This window comes from Solea senegalensis, linkage group LG18 (genome assembly GCF_019176455.1).
Source record: "Solea senegalensis isolate Sse05_10M linkage group LG18, IFAPA_SoseM_1, whole genome shotgun sequence".
Classification (NCBI taxonomy): domain Eukaryota; kingdom Metazoa; phylum Chordata; class Actinopteri; order Pleuronectiformes; family Soleidae; genus Solea; species Solea senegalensis.
Window position 1 is genome coordinate 4,439,650 of NC_058041.1, and position 25,195 is coordinate 4,464,844.

The following is a 25,195-nucleotide window of genomic DNA, read 5'->3' on the forward strand; positions in this document are numbered from 1 at the left end:
GAAGCACTTTGAACAGTTTTTCATGTTATAAAAAAGACCAGAAACGAATGAGTCAAAATGTATGTAGAAGCAATAAGTGCAGTGAACACACCCACACCACGTCTTATACATAAAGTGCCATTATAAGCTTTTTTATTTTTTTATATGCAAAAAAAATTGAAATAAAAATAAAATAAACCAAAAAAAAAAAAAAATACAGAGACAATCAAGATTCCATTTAAACAAGAAGAGCCAAACAGATTGTCATGGCAAAAAAAATAAAAATAAAAGTTGAATGCACTTGTGAGACTGCATGACGTGAGTAATGACGTGAACGCGTGCAAAGACCTCAACCCTGTTGATGATTCACTTGAACGTGACACTGAACGTCTGCAGACCGGACTGGAATCGAGTTTCCTTTCAAAAAAATAAGGCATGCACCATTAAAAAAAACAAAAAAAATATATCATGTGATATCATCTTTATAAAAAAAAAAAATCATTCAAATAACATAAAGTCCTTGGCTGCACACGTGAGAACATCAGCAGGAGATTATTAGCTAATCTGGGGGTTGAGCGTCAGCTGCTTCTCCTCTAACTTTAGGACTGGTGCTTTGGAAAATATCTCCTGAAATGGCATCGAACTGCACAGCCTCGCTTAATCTTTCAGAGCAACACATATATCTATATATAATTTCTTTTCTAATGTAAACAAGTTAAGGCCAACATTGTCGTGAACACACAACACTTGTTTAGGTACAAATCTGTACGACTGCAACACTCTCATTAAAGCCCATTTCACAATAAACGACCAACACGACTCACATCAGTCAACATTCACCTGTCTTTCCACTTATTTTTTTTCTTTTTTAAATCCAATACTCAGTTGTACTGCACTGTCTCTCAAACCGACAGCTTTACTTTACACAAAAACAACCCTTAACTAAAAAACTTCACTGATCACTCTGGACTGTAGTGAGACAGACTCCGCGGGACAAACTGCGACGTCCTGTCAGAGCTGGATTTGGCAGGTTTGATTGGAGATATTTGATCGGAGATTTTTCCCTCTACTGCGGTGCAACAGAGGGAAACAGAGGTGGAAATCCTTTGGACAAAAAGAAGGACCAAATTAAGTCTCCTCTCAAATTATATTTGGTGGTTGTAAACAAACAAGTGATACAACAGAATTAAAGTTAGTTTACCGAGTTTTTGAAACTGCTAAGTGGGAAATGGTTCTCATCAGCAGATTAAGTCTATTAGTTACCACATAACTTCTACACTACTGCCGCTTTTCCACTACGTGGTCCCAACTCCCAGCTATCGCTAAATACACCAGAATCCTTAAATATTGAGATTTTGACCTTTGCTAAATGTTGGGAGATTTACGAAGGTTTTGAGGATTTTGAAGTCATTTAAATTGATCTACAGTTTGGTCATGCACTGTATCAGCTTAGCTCGCTTGGAACCTCGCCAAAGCAGGTACTAAAAAAACAGGTACCAGGTACTATCGCTAATGGAAAAGCGGAAAAGAACAAACATGCCATGCTGTGCCGAGTGGAGTCGTGCCGGGGCCATGTAGTGGAGAAGTGGCAAAAGGCTGCAACCATGGACTGTACATAACAAAAAAAAGCTTCCATGCAGAATACAACGCAGGAGTAGCAATATACTGAACAGCCACCAGAGGGCGACAACCATTGGTTGTCCATTTGAATGGAAGTCAATAATTAAACTTCCACGATTAATCCTTAGTTTCAGGTCACCTTCAATAGAGCGTGACGTCAATTTTAAGAATTCTGTTCCCATTTTGAGAAGACAGACGATGACATGGACGCCAGTCTGATTGAACGCTTGTGTCGTCCAATATGGAGCCTGGTTGCAAACCGTGATTCGGGAGGCTTCAAAAACAGGATTTCAGATTCTTTTGGGTGACGTGTATACCGCAAGTGACAGACTTTTTCATAAAATGTTCCTGATTGCTTGTCTTAAAAGACGACATGAAGCAGCAAACACTTACAGAACTTAAAAGATAGTTTCATTTTCTGACCATCGACTCATACTGTAGATTAACAACTGCACCAACTCAATCTGCTGATGAGCATTCTGGAATTACTTTTTACATACACAGTATAAATGTACTAAAGGATCATCATCGTCATTAGAATTGATGATATCTTTGATCACAACCGGATTTCATTCCTTTATACCCTAAACATTCTCTCGCTTTATGGTATTTCTATCCACATTTTACATTCATTTTTCACCAAGATCTTGTATAATACGATGGTGTTTGACCCCCTATGTTATCAATAAATCCAGATTATCAATAAGGCTAAAGTCTGGACTCTGGTGACCAATCCATGTGTGAAAATGATGACTCATGCCTTCTAAACCACTCTTTTTACAATTTGATAAACCATGACATTGTTCTATTAGAATAAGCCTGAAAAATCTGACCTTTTTTGAGGAGGAGGGCACGCTGAACTTTGTCCTGACAAACCCAGATTAAAACACAGGCTTGTACAGCACAGATTATTAGAGTATTTGACTTGTCTTTTTTTGGGCTGGGAAGTGTACTGTAGTTGCCAGTTGGAAAAAGCAAGAAATGGAGAGGGGGGGAAATGAGGCAAAACCTCCACTAGAGGGAGTGCTTAGCCTGGGTGTTGCATTGCTTTGTTGCCTTGTAAAACTGTTGTGACAGCACAGCCTTTGCTGATTGCAGGCTCAGTCTGTACTGGAAAAGAAGTGTTTGAAAAGGGGGTGAAATAGAAAATTGGCAGCGTGAAATATCACCGATGGGAAAACAGCGACTGAGACGAGGACGAGGAGGAGTGAGAAGGAGTCACGCTGTGGCAAGGAGAGGGGGGCACACTTTGGTGAAAGAGGACGGAGGTGAATGCACAGATAGAGGGAGATTCACGACGTACAGGTGGACACGGAAACACGCCGACACAGTAATGAACATCACGATTAAAGCAGGGAGAGTCACTGATGGGGGACGGGGCAGATAAACGGCGTTCTGCTTCAAGAAGCCTGAATCTCCATGACTTTGCAAATATGAACAATAAAAAGAAAAATCAACAGTGTCAAAATTGACACTGAAAAATAGTCATTATATATATATATATTTATAAAAACACAAAAAAAGAGCAGAAACAGAATAATAAGTCTGTGATTCTCCCTGTAAAGTGTTTGTTTCCTTCACTGCTTTGCATCTCATCAGATTAGAGCCCAGCAATGGCCGTGTAAACAAAACCCAAAAAAAGAGCCAAAAAAAAAAAAGTCTGTAGGTGTGTATCCGCGTGTCTAGCAGCGCACGCTTCTACTTCCTCTCCCATTCGTCCTGGGATTATTGGCCTGTTGGGACATCTGTGAGCGGCTGGTTGAACCGTTAGCCGTCGGAGCGCCACGTTTGATGCGCCTCCACTTCCTCCGAGACGACCAGCAGGAGTTCACAGTTCTTCCCTCGCAGCTGTAGGCGCAGAAACTTCCTAGGTTGTGTTCAAAAACAAAAAGCCATAGTTATGAAGCTGGAAGAAAATTAAAAAGAAAAAAATGAAACAAAGAGGTTGTTTAGAATTAGTAAACCTGCTTCATGTAGACAACCAATATAAACCACTTTAGGAAAACAATGATGTCTTTGTCCCACCCCCCTACTCGCTTTCTTTGTTGTCATGGTTGTCATCCTCCTCTCCTCTGCGTTATGTCTACACACTTTATGCTAACTTTTACATTCTTTCCTTAGTCGCTCTGGCTTGGTTCATTCTGTCCACTACAGCGCCACATACAGACCTAGCGTACGTACTACAGCATTAAAAGTAATTTTGGGGGGGTATTTTCTGCTGTTTTTAAAAAAACGACAAAGAAACCGATTACGTTTTGTTCAAGGCAGCAGTGGACCAGCAATTTCTGAGTCTCTAGCGAGATGAAGTGACACAAGTGACAAAATTTGTATAAGTGCGGCAGTTGTGTTCTGCCAGCAGAAAAACAACAACAACCCTGAACTATATTACTTGAACCCTCAATTACATTTTTCTTTGGGACACATGAGCTCCACTGGAACATTTCCCTGACATTCTGTCACCATATGAACCTGGTGATAACTCAACAATAGGCTTGTTACACTAGAAATCTCTCTCAATAGAGCACATACCTTCACCAGAGCAGAACAATCCTCCATTTACTGTGTAATTCTCATGGTGGAAATACAAAAAAGAAATAAGGAAGTGATGAGATAACCTGATAACAGTTGTCATGGTGAGCACATGTCCACCCAACCACAAACACACACACTTCACACTGTTCCCACCTAAGCTCTTCCGGGTTGCCGATGGGTTGAGGGCTTCGCAGCTTGGAGTCCAGGTTGTAGTAGACTCCTCCCACCTCTCTGACTCCAATCCAGTGCTGTCGTTTGAGTGGCAGCCGGAGCGGCCCCCAGCGCAGGTTGGATGGCACATTGAGAATGAAGCCCGTCACGTTGGTAAGCTTGATGCTGCCGACGTCCCTGGAGGAACAAAAACCATGTTTACTCTTTGTACTTCCATCTTGAGAAATTTAAATATTACGATACAGGATTAAGGAGAAAGTTTGGGATCTGAATTGGGTCAGAGCCTAATTTCATGTATGAAAATAAACTTGAAACAACTTCATACATCCCTCCATTTTCAACACCTTTAATCACATAAGGTGACCTTTTGTCACATAGTCTGACATGAGTGGGTCCAACTGACTTAATCCTAATCTGCTGTTTTTGTTTTAAAGGAGTCACAGTCACTAAAAGAACATGCAAACTCCACACAAGGCCCGAACCGTGATCCGAATCGGTGACCTTCTTGCTGTGAGGCAACAATGCTAACCACTGTTCACTGTGAATCCCAGGAAAGATGCAAAGTTTGTGTGCTTTAGCCTTGTGTTCCCACACTTCTAACGCTTCGCAATCTCAAGGTTATTATCCATCTTGAGTTTAGAAGGACAAAAAAAATACCTACAATGTTTAGTTTTTACAAACTAGACAGTCCTCAGAGAGTAAATAACACTGCAAATATCTATCTTGCGATGTTTAAGAAAGCAAAAAGTAAAATAAAAAACAAAACAAAACAAACAACATTTGAAGTAAACATTCATGTGTAAAGATTATTTTTGCGGTGAGCAAACAATCTTTAATTTATGGGTTCTTTAGTTAGAAACTTAAAACAGATCTCCAAGGAATGCTTACACTACCACCAGTTACAGGTTTACTCCCCGCCGTGTTGCATCAGTCAGCAGCGCCGAGCAGGAGTTGTTGTTTTTGTCTCTCGATCAGAGGGGGCAGCTTTGATTTTTGTTTCCTGTTTTGGCCGAGACAGAGGAACGGGAATATGGCTTTTCTGATAACATTAATGTTCTCCCGATAAAAGTAAAGTCTGTGGCTGTTATTGTTGTCAAACAGCAACAAACAAGACTAATGATGATGGTGGAGGGGCAGCAGGAACACTGATAAAAACTGCCTCGGACTGTCAATTGACAGAAATGCTGACTAATCAAAGAGTTTGTTTGAGACCCAACAACTGATTAGATTTGCTGTGGTGCAAAGGAGGACACAGGGAATTTTTTTTTCCAAAATATCAAAGTTGTTTATATGTTTAAAGCATTTGAATGCTGGAATATGCATTATTTCCGACATACTTCTTTTTCTTTTTTCCCCTCAGTCTAAAATGCTCTTTTCACTCTTGGTCCATGACCGTAAATGACCGGCCCGTGTTGAAAATATCACAGCCCTTACCCAGAGGCTTCTGGGTCAGGTGTAAACATTGCTGTAGCCAGAGTGACAATGGTGTTGCTTGTGCTACACCAATTTAAGCCAAACGAGCCTTGAGGCAGAAAATGTTACATATGGAAATCAGGCATGGAATGTAAATGTGGCAATTGAGGAGCAGTCAAATGCCACAGACGTTTTAAACGCACAAAAAAGCTATGACACTTCAGTAAAAAGAAAAATAATCCAAAAAGACACTTATGGTTATCACGATATTCAGGCCGCATGGATTTATTTTGATTTTATGGGTGTAGAATTGTCAAAAAACTTTCAATGAGTGAGTTCTTCTGCCACTTTTTTCCAAGATAACTTAAACTTTTCGATATCTGGTAGTTATTCAACCGTTTAGGAACTACGGTTCTAAGAAGCTGACATCACAACCGCGGGTTAAACTCCGTCTGTGATTGAACGGTCGTTCCGCGGAAGTCCTGAGGGGCTACCGTAATGACAAGTATATGGGTGCAAAGCTCTATTTCTCTGCTTTTCGGTATCCATCCACCTTCTACCGCTTTATCCTCCACATGTTGGTCATGCAGGGGATGCTGTAGCTTAGCTGACATTATGATGAATTTTCTAGATATTAAAGGTCTAGGGAGTTACGGTAATGAGAAGTACGCATGCCAAATCCTGTCCATGGACGGTAACAGAAGGGTGAAACAGATGTTCCTGTACTGCAGATGTCACAGCCTAATCGTGCATATTCTTTAAAAAGAAAATTGAAAAACATAAGAGACACATATAGATTGTTTTGTTTCCTTTGGTTTAAGCTATGCTTGACCCTCACAATGACCTCTCAGGGGAACATCTTAGGCCAGAGGTCGTATATACACAGTACAAGTAGTGACGTTTATTTTTACGACAAGCTCTAAATACTGTACCTTCTTTTATCCCACCAAACTGCCTCAAACCCTCGGGTCTGCAGCGCTGCCATGATGACATTTACATCGTAGTTCCCGTTTCCCAGCATGCTCTTCTTGTGAGGCGTCACCAGAGTGCTGGGAGAGAGCCTGCAACAGGACCACAGCAAAGATGATTCACAACACTTTTGGTGTTTGAGTTTCACAACGCTGCAGTCAAAGTCTCTCGGACTGGTGAAGTAATGAAGACATGTAGAAATTCTGGTTATTTTCCATACAGAGAATTAAAAATAAATAAATACCACAGTGAATCATGTCAGACGAGAACCACCACAGTGTTGAGTGATACTGGAAAAGTTCCTTTTTTGTCTATTTTTACATGACTTTACATTAGTCAACTATTTAGATAGCTCATCAGTTTGAATGGTTTTTTTTAATGATTAAAACAAGTTCTCTGATAATTTTTCAGCTTCTTAAATGTGAATATTTTCTGGTTTCTTTCCTACATAGAACAAATTACAACTGAATCATTTTGATTAGTGGATATTTGAGAACATCATAATTTCCGGGTTTGGGAAACAATAATCAACATTTTTCCCGTTTTTCGATTGATCGAGAAGATTATGAAAATAACTGTTAGTTGCAGCTCTAATCTAGGTCAGTAACAGCTGCCTGGACATAATAGAGCTAATGTATGTCACACAGATTTCAACTTGACAGCAACTTTATATATTGTTATGTCTTGGTTCAAGAGCTCACCTCTGGTATATCTCCTGCAGGGTGTCTCGACTGAAAGCTGTCCCATCCTGGAAGACGTTGTTGAGTGCATGCAGGGCACACAGCTCCCTCCGCTGCTTCTCGTGATAAATGGGTGGAGGTGTCAGAGAGGATTGAGTAGGTGCTGGTGGGGTGAGGGAGGAGGAGGAAGATGAGAGATCCTGCTGTTGCTGCTGCTGCTGAGAGTCCCTGGGATCCCTACTCTTCCTTTCCTCTGCTCCCACCACCACCACCTCTCCTCCTCCACCGCCTCCACCTCCTTTCTGCTTGCTAACCTTCCAGGGCATACAGCCCAGCTCCTGCAGGCCACCTCTCCCCTTCCCTTTCCACTCTCCGGCCGGGTACGGAGCACTGCCCATCCCTGAATGTTCACCTGCACCGCTGCCTCTGCCACCTCCTCCCACCCCGCCACTACCTCCACAACTACAACTTTCAGGACGCTACATTTGCATCACGGCAACCATTGCTATAGCAACCTCTCAGCCACTAGGAGGAGAGGAGCCTGTGTGTCTCCGCGTACGGTTGAGAGAGAGAGAGGTGGTGGGGGTGGGGGCGAGTAAAAGAGACCTGTCGTTGTTTAACACAGCAACACCTGCTCTCTCTGAAGGATGGACGTGAGGAAAGGTTACAAGGAGGGAGCGGACAAAGACTGGAACTTCAGATAGGATTGGCAGAGGAAAAAAAAAACACACTCCAGATTAGAATAACTCCACCAGCCACACCGCAGTGGCGTCAATCAAAGAGCCACTGGTTGATCCCTGTACGTTTCCACTTCCTCCATTCTCACTGGGTTAGTGTGTGTTGACAGTTCTTTCCATCCAGTCACTGAGACTATATAACTTTGCACTTCTTTCCATCAGCTGACTGGCTGCTGACCATGAAGGCCTCGCTTCCACTGGAACAGATGCAGCAGGAGTCTGACGCCGAGCCTGAGGAACACCGGGGAGAAAAGCCGTTAGTTTTGTTGTGGATCTGTAATTTAGTTACACCACTCTCAACCTGTGGTACATGTACCACCAAGTGCTGCGCGAGCTTCCTCTGATGGTCAGAAATACTGCTCTAACTGTTCTACTGTATATAACAGGGTATGTGATCAGAGTGGAGATGAGGAAGTTTGACAGGAGTGTGTAGAAATTGAAACAAATAACAAACAATTAATAACAATAAGAGTCACCTTATCTCTCACCACGTCCATACCAGTGTGTGAAGTTTATGTGAGGAAGAGGAGGATGATGAGAGATCAAATTATCTCATTGGGAAATAAATCTGCCTCCTGTGAGAATTCCGTAGCTGACTTTGCTCAGTCTATTCACACCACTGTATTTTTACTGTCAGAGCTGAGTATTTTCTCAGGTGGTACTTGATATAAAACGTTTGAGAACCACTGAGTTACACAAACAAAAGTGACCAACCTACTGCAAGTGAACAGCAGCTAGAAACATTGAAAAATTGGTTCTCAAATGGGGGTCAGTGGCACAACTTTTCACATGGATCCACTTAAGGTGATTTTTTTAGTGATTTTGCAATCTGAAATAGCTGACAAAATAGTTTAATATATGGTCATATTATTCCAAGAGATATACATGAGGGGGGTGGGATGGATAAAGGAATGAATATACAACATTCTATCATGTAAATTGAGAACCTCTGCATCGAACAACCCCTTTTTGTTGTTGTTGACAGATGAAGCTGCTACAGTGCTATCGAAGAAGAAGAAGAAGAAGAAGATAAACATTTGCAGCAGTGTGTGCCGTGTATAAGACGAAGCAGGCTACTCAGTACGCTAGCAAAGAAAACATGACAATAGCACAGAATCATACACTCACGTTACACAGACAGCGTCACAGACGAATATCTGCTGTTAGATTCAGGAACCAAACACACACAGGTGGAGATAATTCCATGACAGTAACGGTCACATTTGTACTTGTGGCTCTTCTTCTACGAGACACAAAAACACAAGCTGCTCTGTGTGTGTGTGTGTGTGTGTGTGTACGCCTCATAACTTGGTCTTGTGTCGCCGCGAGGACTCACCTGGTTACGTTAACTTCCGGTGGTGAAACAACACGAATGTGCTAACGAAGCGCTGTGAGAAACAACAAAAAAGGTTAAGAAGCCAGAGTGAGTGTGAATGTGTCTCTCCTCTTTTCCCAAAGCCTCCTCTCTCCTTTGTCTCTGACACTTTTTCCTGCTCTGCTCTCTCTCTCTCTCTCTCTCTCTCTCTCTCTCTCTCTCTCTCTCTCTCTCTCTGACATGCGCAGTACCGTCTGGCTCCATGTTGCTCTCGCCGCCTGCGTCACAGCAGACAGGGGAGGAGCACTTCCTCCCCTCGGACTCACAAACCCCACATTTTACTCTTAATTCTCAACTATACAGTAATGTAATCAGTGTGTGAAGTGGGGGGAATTCTCCCTTCGTCCACATGAACGTCCACGTGTATGCCTGTGTTACTAAATCAATATGAAAACATCTGTTAAAATACAGGGCCTGCGCAAGTGTTTATGGGGCCTTGAAATGAATTTGTTTCTGGGCTCCACCACCACCACACACGTACACCCTAATACCACTAATGCTATATAATTCTGGAAATTGCCCTATGTTCAGGACGTTTCATTGCGTAACATGTTTACTTTATTTTCTGGATTTTAATTAGTAAAAGTGATAAACTAAGTAAAATTGACTATAGGTAGTGAGCAAAACCCCGTATTTTACTCTTAATTCTCAACTGTACTGTATGTTTGTATTATTAAATCAATATGAAAACAAGATGGACTTGATTTGGGGGTGTCCCACCACCTCAGAGTAAGCACACACACATACACCCTAATCGCACCACAGGATCATTTTGTGACACGATGGGAGCTTTACACAGAAGAAACAGGCTTTTCTTTTCATCATGATGTTGCACTCTGTTGTGGAAACGTCTGCAGAGAAGAAACCGTCGTCTTGCGTGGTTTCACAGCACACCATATGGAGACCGGACATGTTTACCGTTTACTTGTTTACTTGTACCGTTTACCGTAGCAGTGAAGCAGTATGGTGTTTCTTCTCTGCAGACGTTTCCACAAAAGTGTCGCACAGCTCCTAGTGTCCATGGCAAGTACACAACGTCATCTGGAGAGTCTCAAGCATCAGACGCGAGGAGCTCAGATATCCGGGAGGGGCTCAGAGAAGAAGTCATGAGTCATTGTGCAGACATTTATCAATAAATTCAGTATGGAATATCAGAGTATCACATATTTTAACCTAAAACAAATGAATGATGATACAGATTTTTATTACATCAAATTCATTTTTTGGTTAATTGTCCTTTCTTAAGCAAAAATATCCATTCAGGTCAGTTTTCTCTGCGGAATTCAAGCTGCAACACAAGTAATCCAGCGGAAACAATCGATTCACATGCTGCGTATAATGTGGGTCAATAAAGCTGCTACTATGACACATAGTTGCCCTTGAGAAAAAGGCAGAGTGCTACCTAAGAAATGGACATGTTGTTTTCAGATGGAGAAAGTTGATCTCTGGGTTCAAGTATTTATAAGTTATCTTTGATGTTTTCCTCAGATTTATTCTCTTCAGATTTATACCTCTTCGAACAGTAAGAGTTAAGAGGAGTTTTTCTTTGTATTCAGCAAAACAACACAAACATATAAAGATAAATGACTTTTTTTTTCGTGCTTCCCTCTGTGTCATGGTCAAGCTCAGACTTGTGGTGACAAGAGGGTGTGGAGGGCAAATTACTTTTTCATCACCCACTTCCCGCAGCTCCTTCTAGACGATCCCTAAGTGCTCCCAGGCCGCAGCTGCATCTCCATTTCAGTGTGAAACGTGCTTTCGTTAATATCCTCTCTTTTTCCAGGTTAGAGTTCAGACTCTGACCACAGAAACGCAGACGTGGGTGTCTTCTTCGCTGGCGCTTCTGCATCATCATGCGCCGGACAAACCCATGTGGTTCAACTGGAGGTCAGCCTTTGCTTGTGAAGATCTCTCCCTGAACACAGAGTCTGATTTCCTGGTGTCATTTGTAGTTCGAGTCATTAAAGGTACAGTAGGCAGGATTATTTTCCATAAAAACCTCTCGGCGTCGTGTAAATCAAGTCATCTGGCTCCGTTTACAGCTTTTACAGGAGGTTTTGACCAATAATAACTCTGCAATCAGGCCTTTTCAGTGGAAAGATTGTAACTTAGGCACCGACAACAACTTTCTATACTACAAAGAAACTCAAAAAGTGACATTAAATAAAACATGTGTCAATATGGGTGGAGAGTTTCAGAGATGGAGTTGCAATCCCAAAATATTTTTAAATAACCTGTGACTAAAACTCAATAATTATCTATTGATCCCGCATACTCCAGCTTGATTCCAGGGGAGGAATCAAGATGGGGTGGGATGTAGTAGCAATAACAACAACAAATACCTAGTTTGTGTTAGGGGTCGTCTTGTCATTTTTAGACGTTATAATGCAGAAAAGTTCCATATTGTATCTTTAAAAAGGGATCATGTTAATCCTACAAATATGTCGGAAAACTTTCTCTGCAGCTGCACAAAGCTCCACAGAAGCTCCTGGACAAAGCACGAGCTGGACTGCCGTGCTTTTGTCCCAATATGACTTTTTGTTTATTATACCCTGCTCGTCTTAAAAGTTTGATGTCCTTTATGAATTATAGAAGAAGGAGGTGAGTGACGCAGTGGAGAAGAGTATGAAAACACGAAGCACGAAGCTCATGCAAAAACATATGCAAAAACTGAAGAATTATGACGCATGAAAATAGTAAAATCTAATTGGTGTGACCATGATGTCCAACCAAAAGCATGTGTGGCACTCTGAGAACCAAAACGAACGCCAGCAGTAGTAAATTCATTTGGAAGAGCGGTGAACCAGTGGAGAGACGGAAATACCTCAGGCAGAGAATCAGTCTTGCACTAAAAATCAAAATTGCACGTTTGTTTTTGCACAGAAAGACACAACAGCAACACTAAACTCTTCCTCCTCCTCCTCCTCCTCATGTTCACATGTGTCCCAGTTTTCTTGCCAGTGCAGATGCCATGTCAGTCAGCAGCTCCTCCCTGAAGCGCTCCTCCCTTCTCTGCAGTTTGTGGACAAAATGCCCCCTCAGCTCTTTCATCTCCATCACACGCCCCACCAGCTGCCTGCTCATCGTCCTCTGTGCCTCTGGGGGGCAGTCTGGCCTGTCGTCCACCAGTTCAGGCCTCTGCCCGCACAGAGACACAGTCCTTCTCAGATCAGTGTCCACATCCAGCAGCTGATCTACAGTAGTATGTTTTTGACCCAGGAGGTCAGCGTGGGTGAGCACAGGGATGATGTGCCCCAAGACGTCGTCTCCAAACAGTTCCATGGTGGCTTGGATCGCACGGTGAGCATCCTGGTTGATTCCCCTGCCAGAGTGTGGAGCCTGCAGCACCAGCAGGACGGCATGTGGCCCAGGACTGACCAGCTGAAGGCTCCTCAAAGCCTCCTTCGCTCTCCTGTTGCCCCCAAGTGATGGACCCAGAAGATCTGGGGTGTCGACCACTGTAACCTCTCTGCCGTCCACCACTGCCGTAGATTTGGTGCTTTCCATCAGAGGACCCACGGGTGATTTTCTCCCTTTGCTGCCCAACAACGTGTTTGCCAGGGAGGTTCGTCCTCCTCCACTGGGCCCAAGGAGGATCAGCCTTAAACCTGGGTCTCTGGGACTGCCGCTGCCTACTGACCCCTGGGCTTCATCTCCAGATGATCCTGCAGAGGTCGACAGACAGATTTAGATAAATGTGTACTCAATTGCCGTCATGGAGAACAAGGCTTGATCGATAAGCACACAACACCCACGATTCACACACAAAAGCATCACAGAAAATAAACAAATAAATAAATACATCAATAAAAGAGGAGAGTCAACCCAGACAACATTTCTGTGTGATTATCACTGTTAGCAGGTGAATGACGTTTTAAACCAATAAGATTTGCAGCTTTGAGCTTGGTGACAAATGTGTGTTGTTATTTATAAACTTTAAACACAACTTTAAACTTAACAACTGTTGGTTGTAGCATAAGAAGCACAATATTAAAATTATGAGTGTGAATAATCCTGGAGTCTTTTAAATCAATGTTGAAGCGACATTTGTTCCTGCAGGTTTTTGCCACCTGATAGTTTTTTGTTCTTTTTTTTTTCCATGTACAGCAACCTTGGGTGTCAACAAAGACACTTTAGAAATCAAACTTATTATTCTTATTACATATTTACATTAGCAAAAAAAGATTCCAACACTTTGTAAATCCATAAAAATGTCTATTCAATGTAAATTACTTTTTCATTTTGGTCGACTTTTAGTACCGTCATCCAGAGTGTGGTCTTCGGGAAGTACTTCATTGGCAAAACGTGCAAACGTCAATGAGACAACACACGCAGAGGAACCAACCTGATTCAATATGTCAGTATCTTCAGGCTGAAATAATATTAGGCTTTTTCATCTTGTATTCTTGTGTGTTAATCGGAGTTGTGATTCTGTGGGCCTGCAGATGATTCTTGGGTTTGGAAATGGCTGCTTGAGTGTTTCCAGCTTGCTTTTCATGTCAAAAAAAAGAACCCTACATGATGCCTTCAGCTCTGCTCCTTTGACATCAGAATAGCTCTATTGTCTTGTAAAAAAATATATTTTTCATCTGACTTTGTGTCACTGGCAGACACAAACTTGTCTCAGCCTCTTGACGTGGAAGAAAGGAAGCTGGGAGTTGTACAACATAAGTAACTACATAAGATAAAAAAGTATCACTGACCTGTGATAGCTTTGATAACAGCTGACAGCCACTTGAACTTGTGGGAAATACCTGATGGAGGAAGACTTGTAAATTACAGGCCTGTGATTTTACTTATTGTGCAGCTCTGTCCCTAAATTACTCCTGATCCCTTCTGTGTAGATACAACACTGCTGTCGTGTGTCTGCTAGTTTTTAAAGAAAAACTCCCTCTCACTACTCAAACTCACACTGTAAACATCTATGTTTACCTTTACTTAAAAAAAAAGTCAATTTGCTGCACAGGGTGAAAAACAAACCACAAGCACGGATCACTTACGTACGATGAAGCGCCACGCTCGCGACAGAAATTTAAACAGGTTCTGGATTCCTGAGACATAAATGGAAAAGTCAACATCCTGTCTGTTTTTTAAAACATATATATATATATATATATATGTATAGCTTCATGTATGACATTTAAAATGGTTTATTATAAATATTGTTTATATTTTAATACCACGTATTGTTCCCACGAGGCGGCCCACCCAGCTCCACAGAGCTGACAGACCTGAGGCAGAAACCAAACATTATTTCACTCACGTTAGATTATTATTCCCCATTGCATCAGAGGTCAGCGTCATGTGATGCGAACTCACCGGTTAAAGAGCAGAAAAGACGAATCGGCCAGCGAATCAGAGCAGGCAGAGCTGCATGGAGAAGCATTTTTTTAATAGGAGGATTATAAAAGACAGAAATGTATTCAATTTAACACGTCAATATTCTTTCAGGCCCCTACAGTGAGTCTGGTAAAAACAACTGAAAAACATGTATGCGCACATCTAAATAAATCAATATGTAAATGTATTGTGATCTCCATTTGGTGTGAATGTGAAACATCAGCCTCTGATGAGAAACGTTCAATGCATTTTCTGAGTGGTAAATGAACATTAATGGGTTTAACAGCTAACAGTTTAAGGCAGAGGTCTCAAAGTTGCAGCCCACAGGCCACATGTAGCCCTCCCAATCGATCAGGCTGTCCGACATTTAATATATCAAGTTATAATGAGTCTGAAATAATTGAAAAGTAATTGAAACTGAAATATTGCCATCGTTTTTTAACTCAACCCCCTATTGACCAGACCAGAAGCTCAGTGGCCCCTAAGTCAGTGGAGTTTGAGACCTCTAGTTTATTTGGTATTTATGGTCATGTGTGTTGAGTGAATGAATAAATGGGTTTAAGGTTTAAAAATGGAGGTGGTAATAAAGTCCAAATATACGTGATCTTTTCGTTTTTACTCGTGCAGGTGAAGTGTCGCTGTGTGTGTGTGACTGACTCTGAGAAAATCTGTAGAGAAGATACCCAACCACGGTGAAAGCTCCTAACTGGACGTTGCTGGTGCCCATCCACCAACCTGAACACACACACACACACACACACACAGCGGAGGACATTAGTACTGCGATGCTTTTCAATACTCACCATGTGTTCAACCTTTCACCTAATAGAGAAATTGGGATTTTAAAAACACTCTAAACTGCGAAACAACTGCAGCGTTGGAGGCCTGTAAACACATCCATGCTAACCGTGTGGCCCCCTCTGTGACCCCATGACCTTTAAAATGGTACCTTACCTGCAACAGCCTCCCCAGCGTTGTCCTTTTCGCACTGACATTCCATGTTTTAGCACTTGTCAGACTTTCAGCCAGAAGATAGATGGCAGCACTGAGGCTCCGGGTGACTTTCAGTATAAAAGGCCTGAAAGTTCGGAGTGGTTAACGTGTATTGTTGTTATAAATGATGTAGGATTACAATGAAAATGAAAAAAAGTGCAAGATAGTTTCTATGACACAGAGAGACCTATGAGAGGATCCATAGCCTGTTGCGTGTATGTTTTGAAAGTATAGGATAGCAAGGTTTAAAGTGCGATGTGAGATTAGATTTGAGAGTTGAAGAACCACTTTAATCAAGGGAGAACTGGACAAAACAGGAAGGAACACAAGTAAGACACTGATGTAACATTAACAAGTTCCTAATTAAAACAGCAACTTCTCTGGGAAATCTGATACTGGTTCTATAATTTTGAGTTTAAGTTTCTTAAAGCTCCATTACCTGGTGTGAAGTCTGATAATCCTCCTCCAGGAAAACCATCTGACTCACTAGTTGATGTGACTCACATGTGCTCAAAGTCATATGCTGATCTCTTCTTCCTGCTGCTGTGTGGCGGCGTTCGCCTGCGCAGGCCTGCCCTCCACAGGAACACAGCCTCTTATATTGTGCTGCTGTGTGGCAAAACAATGCCGTGACAAGGTCCAGGTATGCTGCTAATGCTTGCGTTCTCACTTTGGAAGGGCACACCTTTCACCGTCACTTCAAGAAGAACTGGAAATGCTGCCTTGGCTGTACAGAACATTAACACAAGCACTTATTCACAATCAAACATATTAGAAGCAGGCTGGATACAATAGGTTTCTTTTATTTGTTGTTTTTTTATGGCTGCGTTTATGGTACAGCCTATTTTAGGTTTAATCGTATCAAGCAAGAACAGGAAATGTCTTTGTCGGAAAGGTTGATCTCAAACCTCACAGGCCACGCGGAAGATTTAAAGGTCCAGTGTGTAAAAACGTATGAACTCTAATAGTCACCCCTCCCTTTATCGAACGTATCAAGAAACTGTGGTGGTCTTCTGGAATTCTCAGAGCGCAAAAAACTCACAGGTAGAAACACGGTGAGATGGTAGCCTCTCACTTAAAGTAAATACATACAAAAGGAATATACTATGAACTGGTTCATGCCAGACGTGCGTGTGTGTGTGTGTCACAACTCGTGACTTTCAAACATCTCCCCTATTTTTCACGCCGTTCCCAGTAAGAACAGACAGAGAGAGATCTGTAGATGATGACATTGACATTCTACAAGCATGATTGCATAAAACTCACACCTCTCACAGTAGTTTTAAGAGACTAGGCTGCATCCAAGTATTATCTTTTTAAAACTATTTTAACAGCAGTGCAGATTCTCCCTCTGTCCAAGTAAACAAACATTTTCCATCTTTCTTTCAGTTTTCTGTTGGGGATAAATCAAAAAATGAAGTCACAATCACATTGGTGGTGTGGGGAGACGAGCGAGACACAAGACTACGAAAATAGAACACTTTTTATTTTAAAGTGATCACACACTTCCGACCTTTAAAGCCCTTTAGATCACAACATTTAGTGCGTGGCTGAAGGTCTCAGACTTCCTTCATGAACCCAGATGGCCAGTAACAGCGTCAATGAGTTCCTGTTTCTTGGTCCCTGTTGTCCGAATCCCAAATTGTTTGCAGGCCTCCTTCAGCACCGACACTGTCAGTTTTCCCAAAGTGCCGTTCTGCACACGGGCCTTCAGCTCGTCTTCCGACACCTCCACTTTCGGCTTCTTTTCAGCTCCGCCTCCTGAATCTGCTGTGGGTCAACAAAGAAAAGCGTGACTGAGTCAAGTTATTGGAACTGATTAGTAACTTCATCATACCCATTCAGACCATTTTGTGAAACGGAGCAGTACAATTCAAATGTACGGTACTGCCAAGACAAACACACAGTGATGAATGATTTCATTTATAACTTGACTTCTGAACCTGTTTTGCGTTTGGCAGCAGGTTTGTTGTCCGGGTTGTAGTAGGCAGGGTAGACCAGGTCTTTAAAGTCCTGGACCAAAGGACCCAGACGTTGGTCGATCTGTTCCACCTTTGGCACTGAGACAGAGAAGGATACAGAGGGAAGTGTGAGATGAAGAGCCAGCCACAAGAGCAACCAGGGTATCTGGTTTCGTGTGCATCTTACTGATGAGGTCGTCTGTCTCTTCTGGAGCAACCATATCCAGAGCCAAGGCCTCCAGGTTCCTGTAATGCTGCTGGATGACCGGGTTCTCAAACGCTTCGCTCCTGTATTACATGATGAAGAACCAAAACAGAAATATATATATATATATATATATACACACACACACACCTTTTTTAGAATCAAATTTGGAGATAAGCTACATTTTAGGGCATCTTTGAACTGAAAATCAAAAAACCGGCACATACCTGTATTTGAAGCGGAGTTTGGAGACAATTTGTTTCATCATGTCCACCTGTGGCTGTGAGGCGCGAGGACACTGGGGAGGATCGAGTGTTCGCAGGTCGTCGGCGTACGGCAGGGAGAAGGCGTTGAAACCTGATACAGGCGAGAGATGACAAGTTGTCAACAAGCTACAGCGCACACACATTTAATACACCTAATACAGAGGAGAGTTAATGTTCATTATGTCTGTTGAATCTCGTAAGCTATTGTCCCCATTTATGGCAGCATTACAGTGCCACATACAGGCCTTGCATATACACTGCGGCATTTATCAGTCATTTCATGTGTTTCTCAAAACAAGCCATATTATGTAAATTACCCTTCCCACTTCTATTACTCCATGTTTGTAATTTATTTATTAATTTATTTTCTGAAAAAAATATAATATTAAATTATAATTAATAATTAATTAATTAATTAATTAATTAATTAATTATTATAAATATAATATTTTGGCTTAATCATCCCCAGTAAAACAGCAGTGTATTGGGTTGTTTTTTTTTATTACCTGGTGGTGTGATCTGTACTCGTCCCTCATCCATCTCCTCTTTCTGAGGCACTAGGGCAACAAATCGCGGAGGGTAGTTTCGGCGGGAGATGCAGCGGCACAGAGCGAACACGTTCTTCTCCCTACACTTCGTCAGCAGAGCGGAGAACAGGCATGCACTGCCTGAGGAGGAGGTGGAGAAAACTCATTTAGATTTTAATGAATTTTTAATGAATGTATCTGAAAATGTTATCCCTCACCTTAACCTTAACCAGTTGACCTGTATTCCTAACCTATCCACAATTCAAATGACCAGTTCCTCAAAAATTAGGTTCTGGTTCAGAGTTTATGCCAGAAAACGTCATGAAGAGGTAACAGTACCTTTAATCTCATTTTCCTCAGGATAGATGAAGATGGCAGGCCGGATATGATGGTGCAGTTTCAGTTTCTCCATTGGTTTGAATCCAATGAGTAACAATCCGGGGTCATCAAACCTCTTGATGGTGTCCACTTCATCCCTCTCCAGCACTATCATCTTTTTACCATAAATCTATAGCAGACAGACACACATGAAAATAAAGGAGAGATTGATGAGTGGCAACAAAATTAAATGGTGTCTATTCAGATTAGTCATATTTGTGCTGGCATTACCTGTGCTTTCTTAATCTCACTTGGCAGCAGCAGGCTGCCAGTCTGAGTGTGGAATGTGCGGGTTTTGCTGCGGACTTGCTCGTTGGTTTCCCTGTACAGTTTGATGGAACCAGGTTTTGTGGCCTTCACAGCAGTTGCATAAAGTCCCACGGCAACATTCAAACCCTCACCCAGAATCAGGTTTAATCTAAAAAAAAATGGCAAGGATGGGAAGAACAGGCGAGAAGATGAGTTACGTTATTTATAAATACACAAAGAATGACCAGAAAGGGGAGAAAACACAGATCAGCAAATTTAAGGAAGGGATACAGGAGGTATAGCAGCGAGAACAACATCAATCAGTCTGGAAGTTTATTGAAACTACCTTGCCATGGTTCTCTTCTTCTGCTCTTTGGCCCGCACCCTCTTCTTGAGGTCCTCCAGTTTGCCACAGGGCTCCATCTGCAACCCCAGCTCACTCTCATCCTCTGGTGGACTGACAACGTCACAGAAGAACCGAGCAACATCGAAGCCGCCAGGTTTCATCAGGTGCATCAAATCAATCACAACACCTAAGAGAGGGGGGTGGTGAGTCAATGGCAGCTTACAGGAATTAAAAGCATTAGGGACCAGCAGCCTTTACTTCAGACCCACCTGTCTCTTTGAGGTCACTGGCTTTTGTGCGAGCCTGTCGGTCCTTCACGCTGTCGCCACCATGTGGTTCATCCCTGCAGGTGAAGATCATGAGCCTCTTGTGTGAGAGACGAAGCTTGATGTCACTGTACAGGTTGGCGCAGCACCACAGGGCGTCGCCTAATGATGTCTCTCCGCTGCCCATGGTCTCAGCTGCTAACTGGGCGCCCTTTTCACCACGCAGAGCGTCCACATCCTGCACTCGCTTTGCACCTGTGAAAGACAGACACATGTAAGGAGGACATACAGAACAAACAAGGGCACCAAAAGGACGTGTTGGGCAATTTTTCATTTCTTACCAGGTTCATCGAGGTCATGGTACACATAGACGTGCTTGAACGAGTCCTTGGGGTTTTTGCTTTGTTCTGTGCCGTAGAAAACCAGAGCCACCAGGTCCCTGTCACTGCTAATGATCTTACTGGTGTACACACTGCGCACGGCCTACACAGACAGAACACAGACACTTGTTATCATCAGACTATTGAATGAAAAAGGGCATGAACAATTTTAGTCAAACCAATCTCTCTTCCTAGACATAACTTGAACATGTATACTTTCCCAACTTTACTGCTGCCTCATTGCATAGAAAATATCTTAAATGACTCAATACTATTTCTTGCAAACCCTAATAAATATCTAATTGAATATATGTAAGATTTTTGTACAAGGTGGTTGTTCAAATAAAAGTCATAACACACGACAAAGACAAGTGTCCATCTTACCTCCATAGTCATGTCAAAGTTAGATGGCTCTCCGTCTTCACCTTTAACAAACATTTCCCTGGAAGCATCGACCAAGAAGACCAAACTGTCTCTCCCTGTGAGTTTGTAATACTCTGAGAAAGACAGACATCCTTATTTGTTTTTGATAAACAAAGTTACGGGCTTTGATTTCACCTATCTGATCACATAGACAGAATAACACAAGAATGCCAAAACGTTTTCCCTTGAAGGACCAGTAAACACCTATTGTTTACTGGCCACACTGAGGTCACTACTGAGACCTATTGAATCGCATCCAGATGCAAGCAAGTACAAATATTCCATATTCTTTTATTAAACAATATTTTAGCATTTACATATTAAACAACAATGCTGCATTGTATGTTTCAGTCTCAAAATGTTACACTACCCACTTTGGATAGCCTTGGTATAAGATAAGACATGGTAATTTGTAATCTCACCTCCAGATTGCTCTCCTTCCTCCTGCTCTTCATCCTCGTCCTCATTGTGGTAGTAGGCGTTCCACTCTGCCATTGGGACTGTTCCTGTCCATGCAAAAAGCAGTTTAACAAGACAAAAGATCAGGAAAGACAAAGGACCTTGGAATAGATAGATAGATAAGCTTTATTTTCAGACTCAAGGTCCAAGACACACAGTACAGTTGGAATACTGCAGGTATTCCAACTAGGTGGTAATACAGCATGTGGACTGGATTTAAACAGGATTAAGAGAAGGTGCATTGCAATAATGTCATGTATTGTATTTTTGTAGTGATAATACAGAATATACATACATACATCATAGATGACGAATAGAAACAGTTATGTCCTGAATGCAATGTTTACGTATGCTTTAAAAGCTTAATCAGAGCGCAATACTTTGTTGAACACTACCACTGGGTAATAACAAGATGTGCCTCCTTCTAGGATTTTACGGTAAAAAGCCCGCGATACAATGCGTCAAGTTCCTTTGTAATGACATCTACATCCGGTTTTCAAAATGATAAAAACAAAAACCATTTGATTAAAAAGTGCGAATATGGGACTTTAAACGTGTAATTTCTCAAATACTGAACAGTAAAATGTCTGATAGTCTGATATAGTAGATGTGTGCTTAACAAAACTTTTTAATTTTCACTCAAAACATTTAGAGAACTTTCTTCATGCAGTTGCTCAGTTGTGACACGGCGCTCTCTGTGTATTTTTTTTTTTTACCGTAAAAACCTTGTAAGGAGGGCGTTCAAATTCAGCGTCAGATAGTTTGAACAAGGAGAAACCAGTGTCACATAGCTTGACTGCAGTGCATTTCCAGGTCTCCTTTGGAACAGAGGTTTTTAATCTCAATGGCATTCACCTGGTTAAATCACAGGTTAATAACATAGTAGATGACTTTAGCACGAGTTAGCTTAGCTGCTTATTAGCCACACTTTCGCTTCATCAGTTCGGGTTTTTGGGGACCGTTTCGTTCACAGCTCTACAAACAGTGCACACAAACGTAATGGCATAAACACTAAGAGTAACTGGACATACATAGTAAGTGAATCCTGCACATTTCACTTACCAAGGCACTGATTTACTTCTCCCAACAAGTCCGGACGAGTTTCAGTGACTGGCGGTGTTGAGGAAGTAAAGGCGCACGCTCACAATACGTCATGGCCGTCTCGTCATCTATTGGTCAGACAAGTGTTTGTCAAAGATCGTAGCCAATCCTGGTGAAGTGGGCGGGGCGTGTCATTCACAGGCTATTCTGTGTTATTGTTTACAGTGTGACACAGTGACTTCTGCTGTGTCATCTCCGTCTACTTTTACTAGATTTTTTAAATTTAAACTTCGTTTTAGTTTCAACATTCTGCCTTGTGTTTGTTACCGTAACGATATATATACAAAAATATCAACCCGTTTGCTAGCTAGCTACCGTTAAGCTAAATAGTCAGCTGACTTTGAATTAAAATTTAAGCAGAATTAGCTGTGGTTGCAATTTATCTTTCTAATGGACCAACGCGACAATTTCCCAGTGAAACTCTACATCTACGACATATCCAGAGGCATGGCCAGGCAACTGAGTCCGGCCATGCTAGGTGAGTTTCTGACGAGCGAAGCCGAAGTCAGTGCTCCTCAGGCGGCGAGAGAAATCAGGAGAGAGCGGGGATGATGCTCGGGCCTGAGGCTTGAATTTATTTATTTTTTTCAATTAAAACTGCTTGCATCATCCAAAGTTATCATGTTTGTTTTATCCCATTTTTTAGGGAAACAGCTTGATGGAATATGGTGAGTGCAGCTTTTTCCTTAGTTGTGTTTATTTGTTTGGTTTCATTCATAATCATGGGCTTGTTTTGCTAGAAAGTGTGAGTTTGTGTGTTACAGGCACACTGCTGTTGTTGTCCATGGTGAGGAGTACTTCTTTGGTGGAGGAGGCATCAGCAGTTGTCCACCAGTAAGACTGGTTACATTAGGAAATTGAAACTCCCTGAACAAGGTGTACATAGATGTTTACTGAATGTCATGTGTCCTAGGGCGGCACTGTTCTAGGTGACCCGGACTCCATAGTGGACCTGGGCAACACTGAGGTCACTACTGAGATCTTAATTGACTATCTGACTTCACTGGCAGAGTCCACATACAGGTAAAAAACCTCAGTCTCATGCATGGAGTAAAGTGAACATCTTCTATATAATTCTATATAAACAATCTTCTGTTATCACCCTATAGGCAGCCATTCTCATTGTTTTACAAAAAACACAACGCACTGTAAATTAATGTTAAGTGTTCTCTACACACCTGGTTCTCTCCGCACACAGAGGTGACAAGTACAACTTGTTCGAGCACAACTGCAACACTTTCAGCGGCGAGGTGGCTCAGTTCCTAACGGGCAGAAAGATCCCATCGTACATTACAGACCTTCCATCGGACATATTGTCCACGTGAGTCAAAGCCATTTTTCCCCTCTCTCTCTCTTTCAGACTTTCAGCGCTTTTAATGAAACCGTGTCTTAGCGTTTTAAGCATCAATCCACATTAAAACACACCATAAAGCAGCATTTTGCTGCTCAGTAGTATTTTTTCTTTTGACACAAAGCATCTTTGTGTTTCAGTTGGACTTTGGTTTCTTCATGCTTGTATTTATTTATTTTCCAACTTCCCCTCACCACTTCACATCTTAGTCAGTATCAGTGTAACGCCACCATCTGCTGTGTTTTCTTCTCTTTAGGCCATTCGGCCAGGCTCTCCGTCCCTTCCTGGATTCCATGGCCATAAATCCTGGAGGCAACAACATATCCGGACAGCGATAGATAGATAGGACTGTGCACGTTAAAGACAATGTTTTTATTCAAGGGTGTTAATGTGAGTGAGATGTTCACCACCGTCCATCTCCACTGTCATTACTGGACAGTTTTCTACACAGTACAACTTGATGTTGGTGTGTCTCAAATGTAGAAGCTAAGGGAGGGGAGATGTAGGTATGTTTGAATGTGTATATTCAAATAATGGGGCCAAAATATATTATATATATATATATATATATATATATATATATATAAGAAAAATTATAACATTTAAGAAACACTTAAATCCTTATGTCCTTTTTCTTCTATGGTGCTGTTACTGTTCATTGATTTTGGAGGTAACAACATATTTATACTTTTTATTGCCTAAAGCATGTCTACTTGTCGGTAATAATAAGTGCTTTTAAATCCATGGATACATTCACAAGGCTCATATATAGGTTATTATGATTCACTTTGTAATCAATGTTTTATTTGTGCACTGAACAATAGGGTAAGGAGTTGTAATAACGTGATTTACTGAAGTTAATAGAAGCTTAACTCACACGATCATTGTCCTATTTGTATTTAAAATATAATAAAGTATTTAAAATATATGAATTTTTTGAGGGTTTTTTTAAGCTGTGACTCTTAAATATAGTTGTTAGAGTTAACAGCTCTATCATCATCAACATCATGTCTTTTGCCTGTTTCCAGGGTACTGTTGTGAGTGAATGTAGTATCAGAAAACAGCCACTGGGTGTCACTGCAGGTTCAATACAACTTTTTATGGCATAAGTTGATCAATACATTGTATATTACCAAAAATGTCTTTGTGAATCAGTGTTTTTCTCGTGACGTGATAACTCAAAGCCCTCATATTGTTGTAACCCTTTATTTGCTGTCATGACCATAAATACATTTTCTTAGTTTAAAGACAGAGAACAGCTGTCATGTTGTCACAGTCTGTGTTTGCAGGGCTTGTTGTTGAGTGTTTAGTCGACCCAGTTAGGTGCCCGCTGCCCGGTGATGATGAGAGTGTTTTGACCGAAAGTTTTTTTTGAAAAAGAAACATGATTCAAACCAAACCCTTATGGTATTTTCACAGTTTTCTTTTTTTTAATATTTCATCATCAAAAGTGGCTCAGATAACTATAAACGAT

General features: G+C 41.6%; 4 protein-coding genes across 7 annotated transcripts; 1 reads left to right on the forward strand and 3 right to left on the reverse strand.

Annotated features, from left to right (window-relative positions):
• Positions 1 to 103: 103 nt before the first annotated feature.
• josd1 (Josephin domain containing 1) lies at positions 104 to 7,950 on the reverse strand. The gene is made up of 4 exons (XM_044014586.1): positions 7,386 to 7,950; positions 6,648 to 6,776; positions 4,285 to 4,479; positions 104 to 3,466 (listed from the first exon to the last, which is right to left on the reverse strand). The coding sequence occupies exons 1-4, from the start codon at positions 7,760 to 7,762 to the stop codon at positions 3,367 to 3,369; spliced, it is 801 nt and encodes a 266-aa protein (XP_043870521.1). The 5' UTR covers positions 7,763 to 7,950; the 3' UTR covers positions 104 to 3,366.
• Positions 7,951 to 10,587: 2,637 nt separating this feature from the next.
• LOC122759146 (immune-associated nucleotide-binding protein 1-like) lies at positions 10,588 to 16,522 on the reverse strand. 3 transcript variants are annotated; one of them, XM_044013730.1, is made up of 8 exons: positions 16,249 to 16,522; positions 15,771 to 15,894; positions 15,474 to 15,551; positions 14,796 to 14,846; positions 14,657 to 14,707; positions 14,477 to 14,527; positions 14,180 to 14,230; positions 10,588 to 13,141 (listed from the first exon to the last, which is right to left on the reverse strand). In XM_044013730.1, the coding sequence occupies exons 2-8, from the start codon at positions 15,814 to 15,816 to the stop codon at positions 12,411 to 12,413; spliced, it is 1,059 nt and encodes a 352-aa protein (XP_043869665.1). In that variant the 5' UTR covers positions 15,817 to 15,894; positions 16,249 to 16,522; the 3' UTR covers positions 10,588 to 12,410. The 3 variants fall into 3 exon arrangements, with proteins under 3 accessions (XP_043869665.1, XP_043869667.1, XP_043869666.1); XM_044013732.1 differs by lacking the exon at positions 14,180 to 14,230; XM_044013731.1 differs by lacking the exon at positions 16,249 to 16,522 and having other exon boundaries at positions 15,474 to 15,638; positions 15,771 to 15,812.
• A 752-nt stretch (positions 16,523 to 17,274) lies between these two features.
• xrcc6 (X-ray repair complementing defective repair in Chinese hamster cells 6) lies at positions 17,275 to 22,413 on the reverse strand. Of its 2 annotated transcripts, none has more exons than XM_044013729.1 (13): positions 22,332 to 22,413; positions 21,233 to 21,316; positions 20,772 to 20,884; positions 20,349 to 20,490; positions 20,011 to 20,262; positions 19,742 to 19,928; positions 19,378 to 19,564; positions 19,108 to 19,276; positions 18,748 to 18,909; positions 18,203 to 18,332; positions 17,958 to 18,058; positions 17,753 to 17,869; positions 17,275 to 17,576 (listed from the first exon to the last, which is right to left on the reverse strand). In XM_044013729.1, exons 2-13 carry the CDS (start codon positions 21,303 to 21,305, stop codon positions 17,380 to 17,382), a joined length of 1,830 nt encoding a protein of 609 aa, XP_043869664.1. In that variant the 5' UTR covers positions 21,306 to 21,316; positions 22,332 to 22,413; the 3' UTR covers positions 17,275 to 17,379. The 2 variants fall into 2 exon arrangements, with proteins under 2 accessions (XP_043869664.1, XP_043869663.1); XM_044013728.1 differs by having other exon boundaries at positions 17,275 to 17,579.
• An 85-nt stretch (positions 22,414 to 22,498) lies between these two features.
• desi1b (desumoylating isopeptidase 1b) lies at positions 22,499 to 24,649 on the forward strand. The gene is made up of 6 exons (XM_044013733.1): positions 22,499 to 22,848; positions 23,017 to 23,038; positions 23,135 to 23,204; positions 23,284 to 23,393; positions 23,569 to 23,691; positions 23,978 to 24,649. Exons 1-6 carry the CDS (start codon positions 22,761 to 22,763, stop codon positions 24,057 to 24,059), a joined length of 495 nt encoding a protein of 164 aa, XP_043869668.1. The 5' UTR covers positions 22,499 to 22,760; the 3' UTR covers positions 24,060 to 24,649.
• Positions 24,650 to 25,195: the final 546 nt, after the last annotated feature.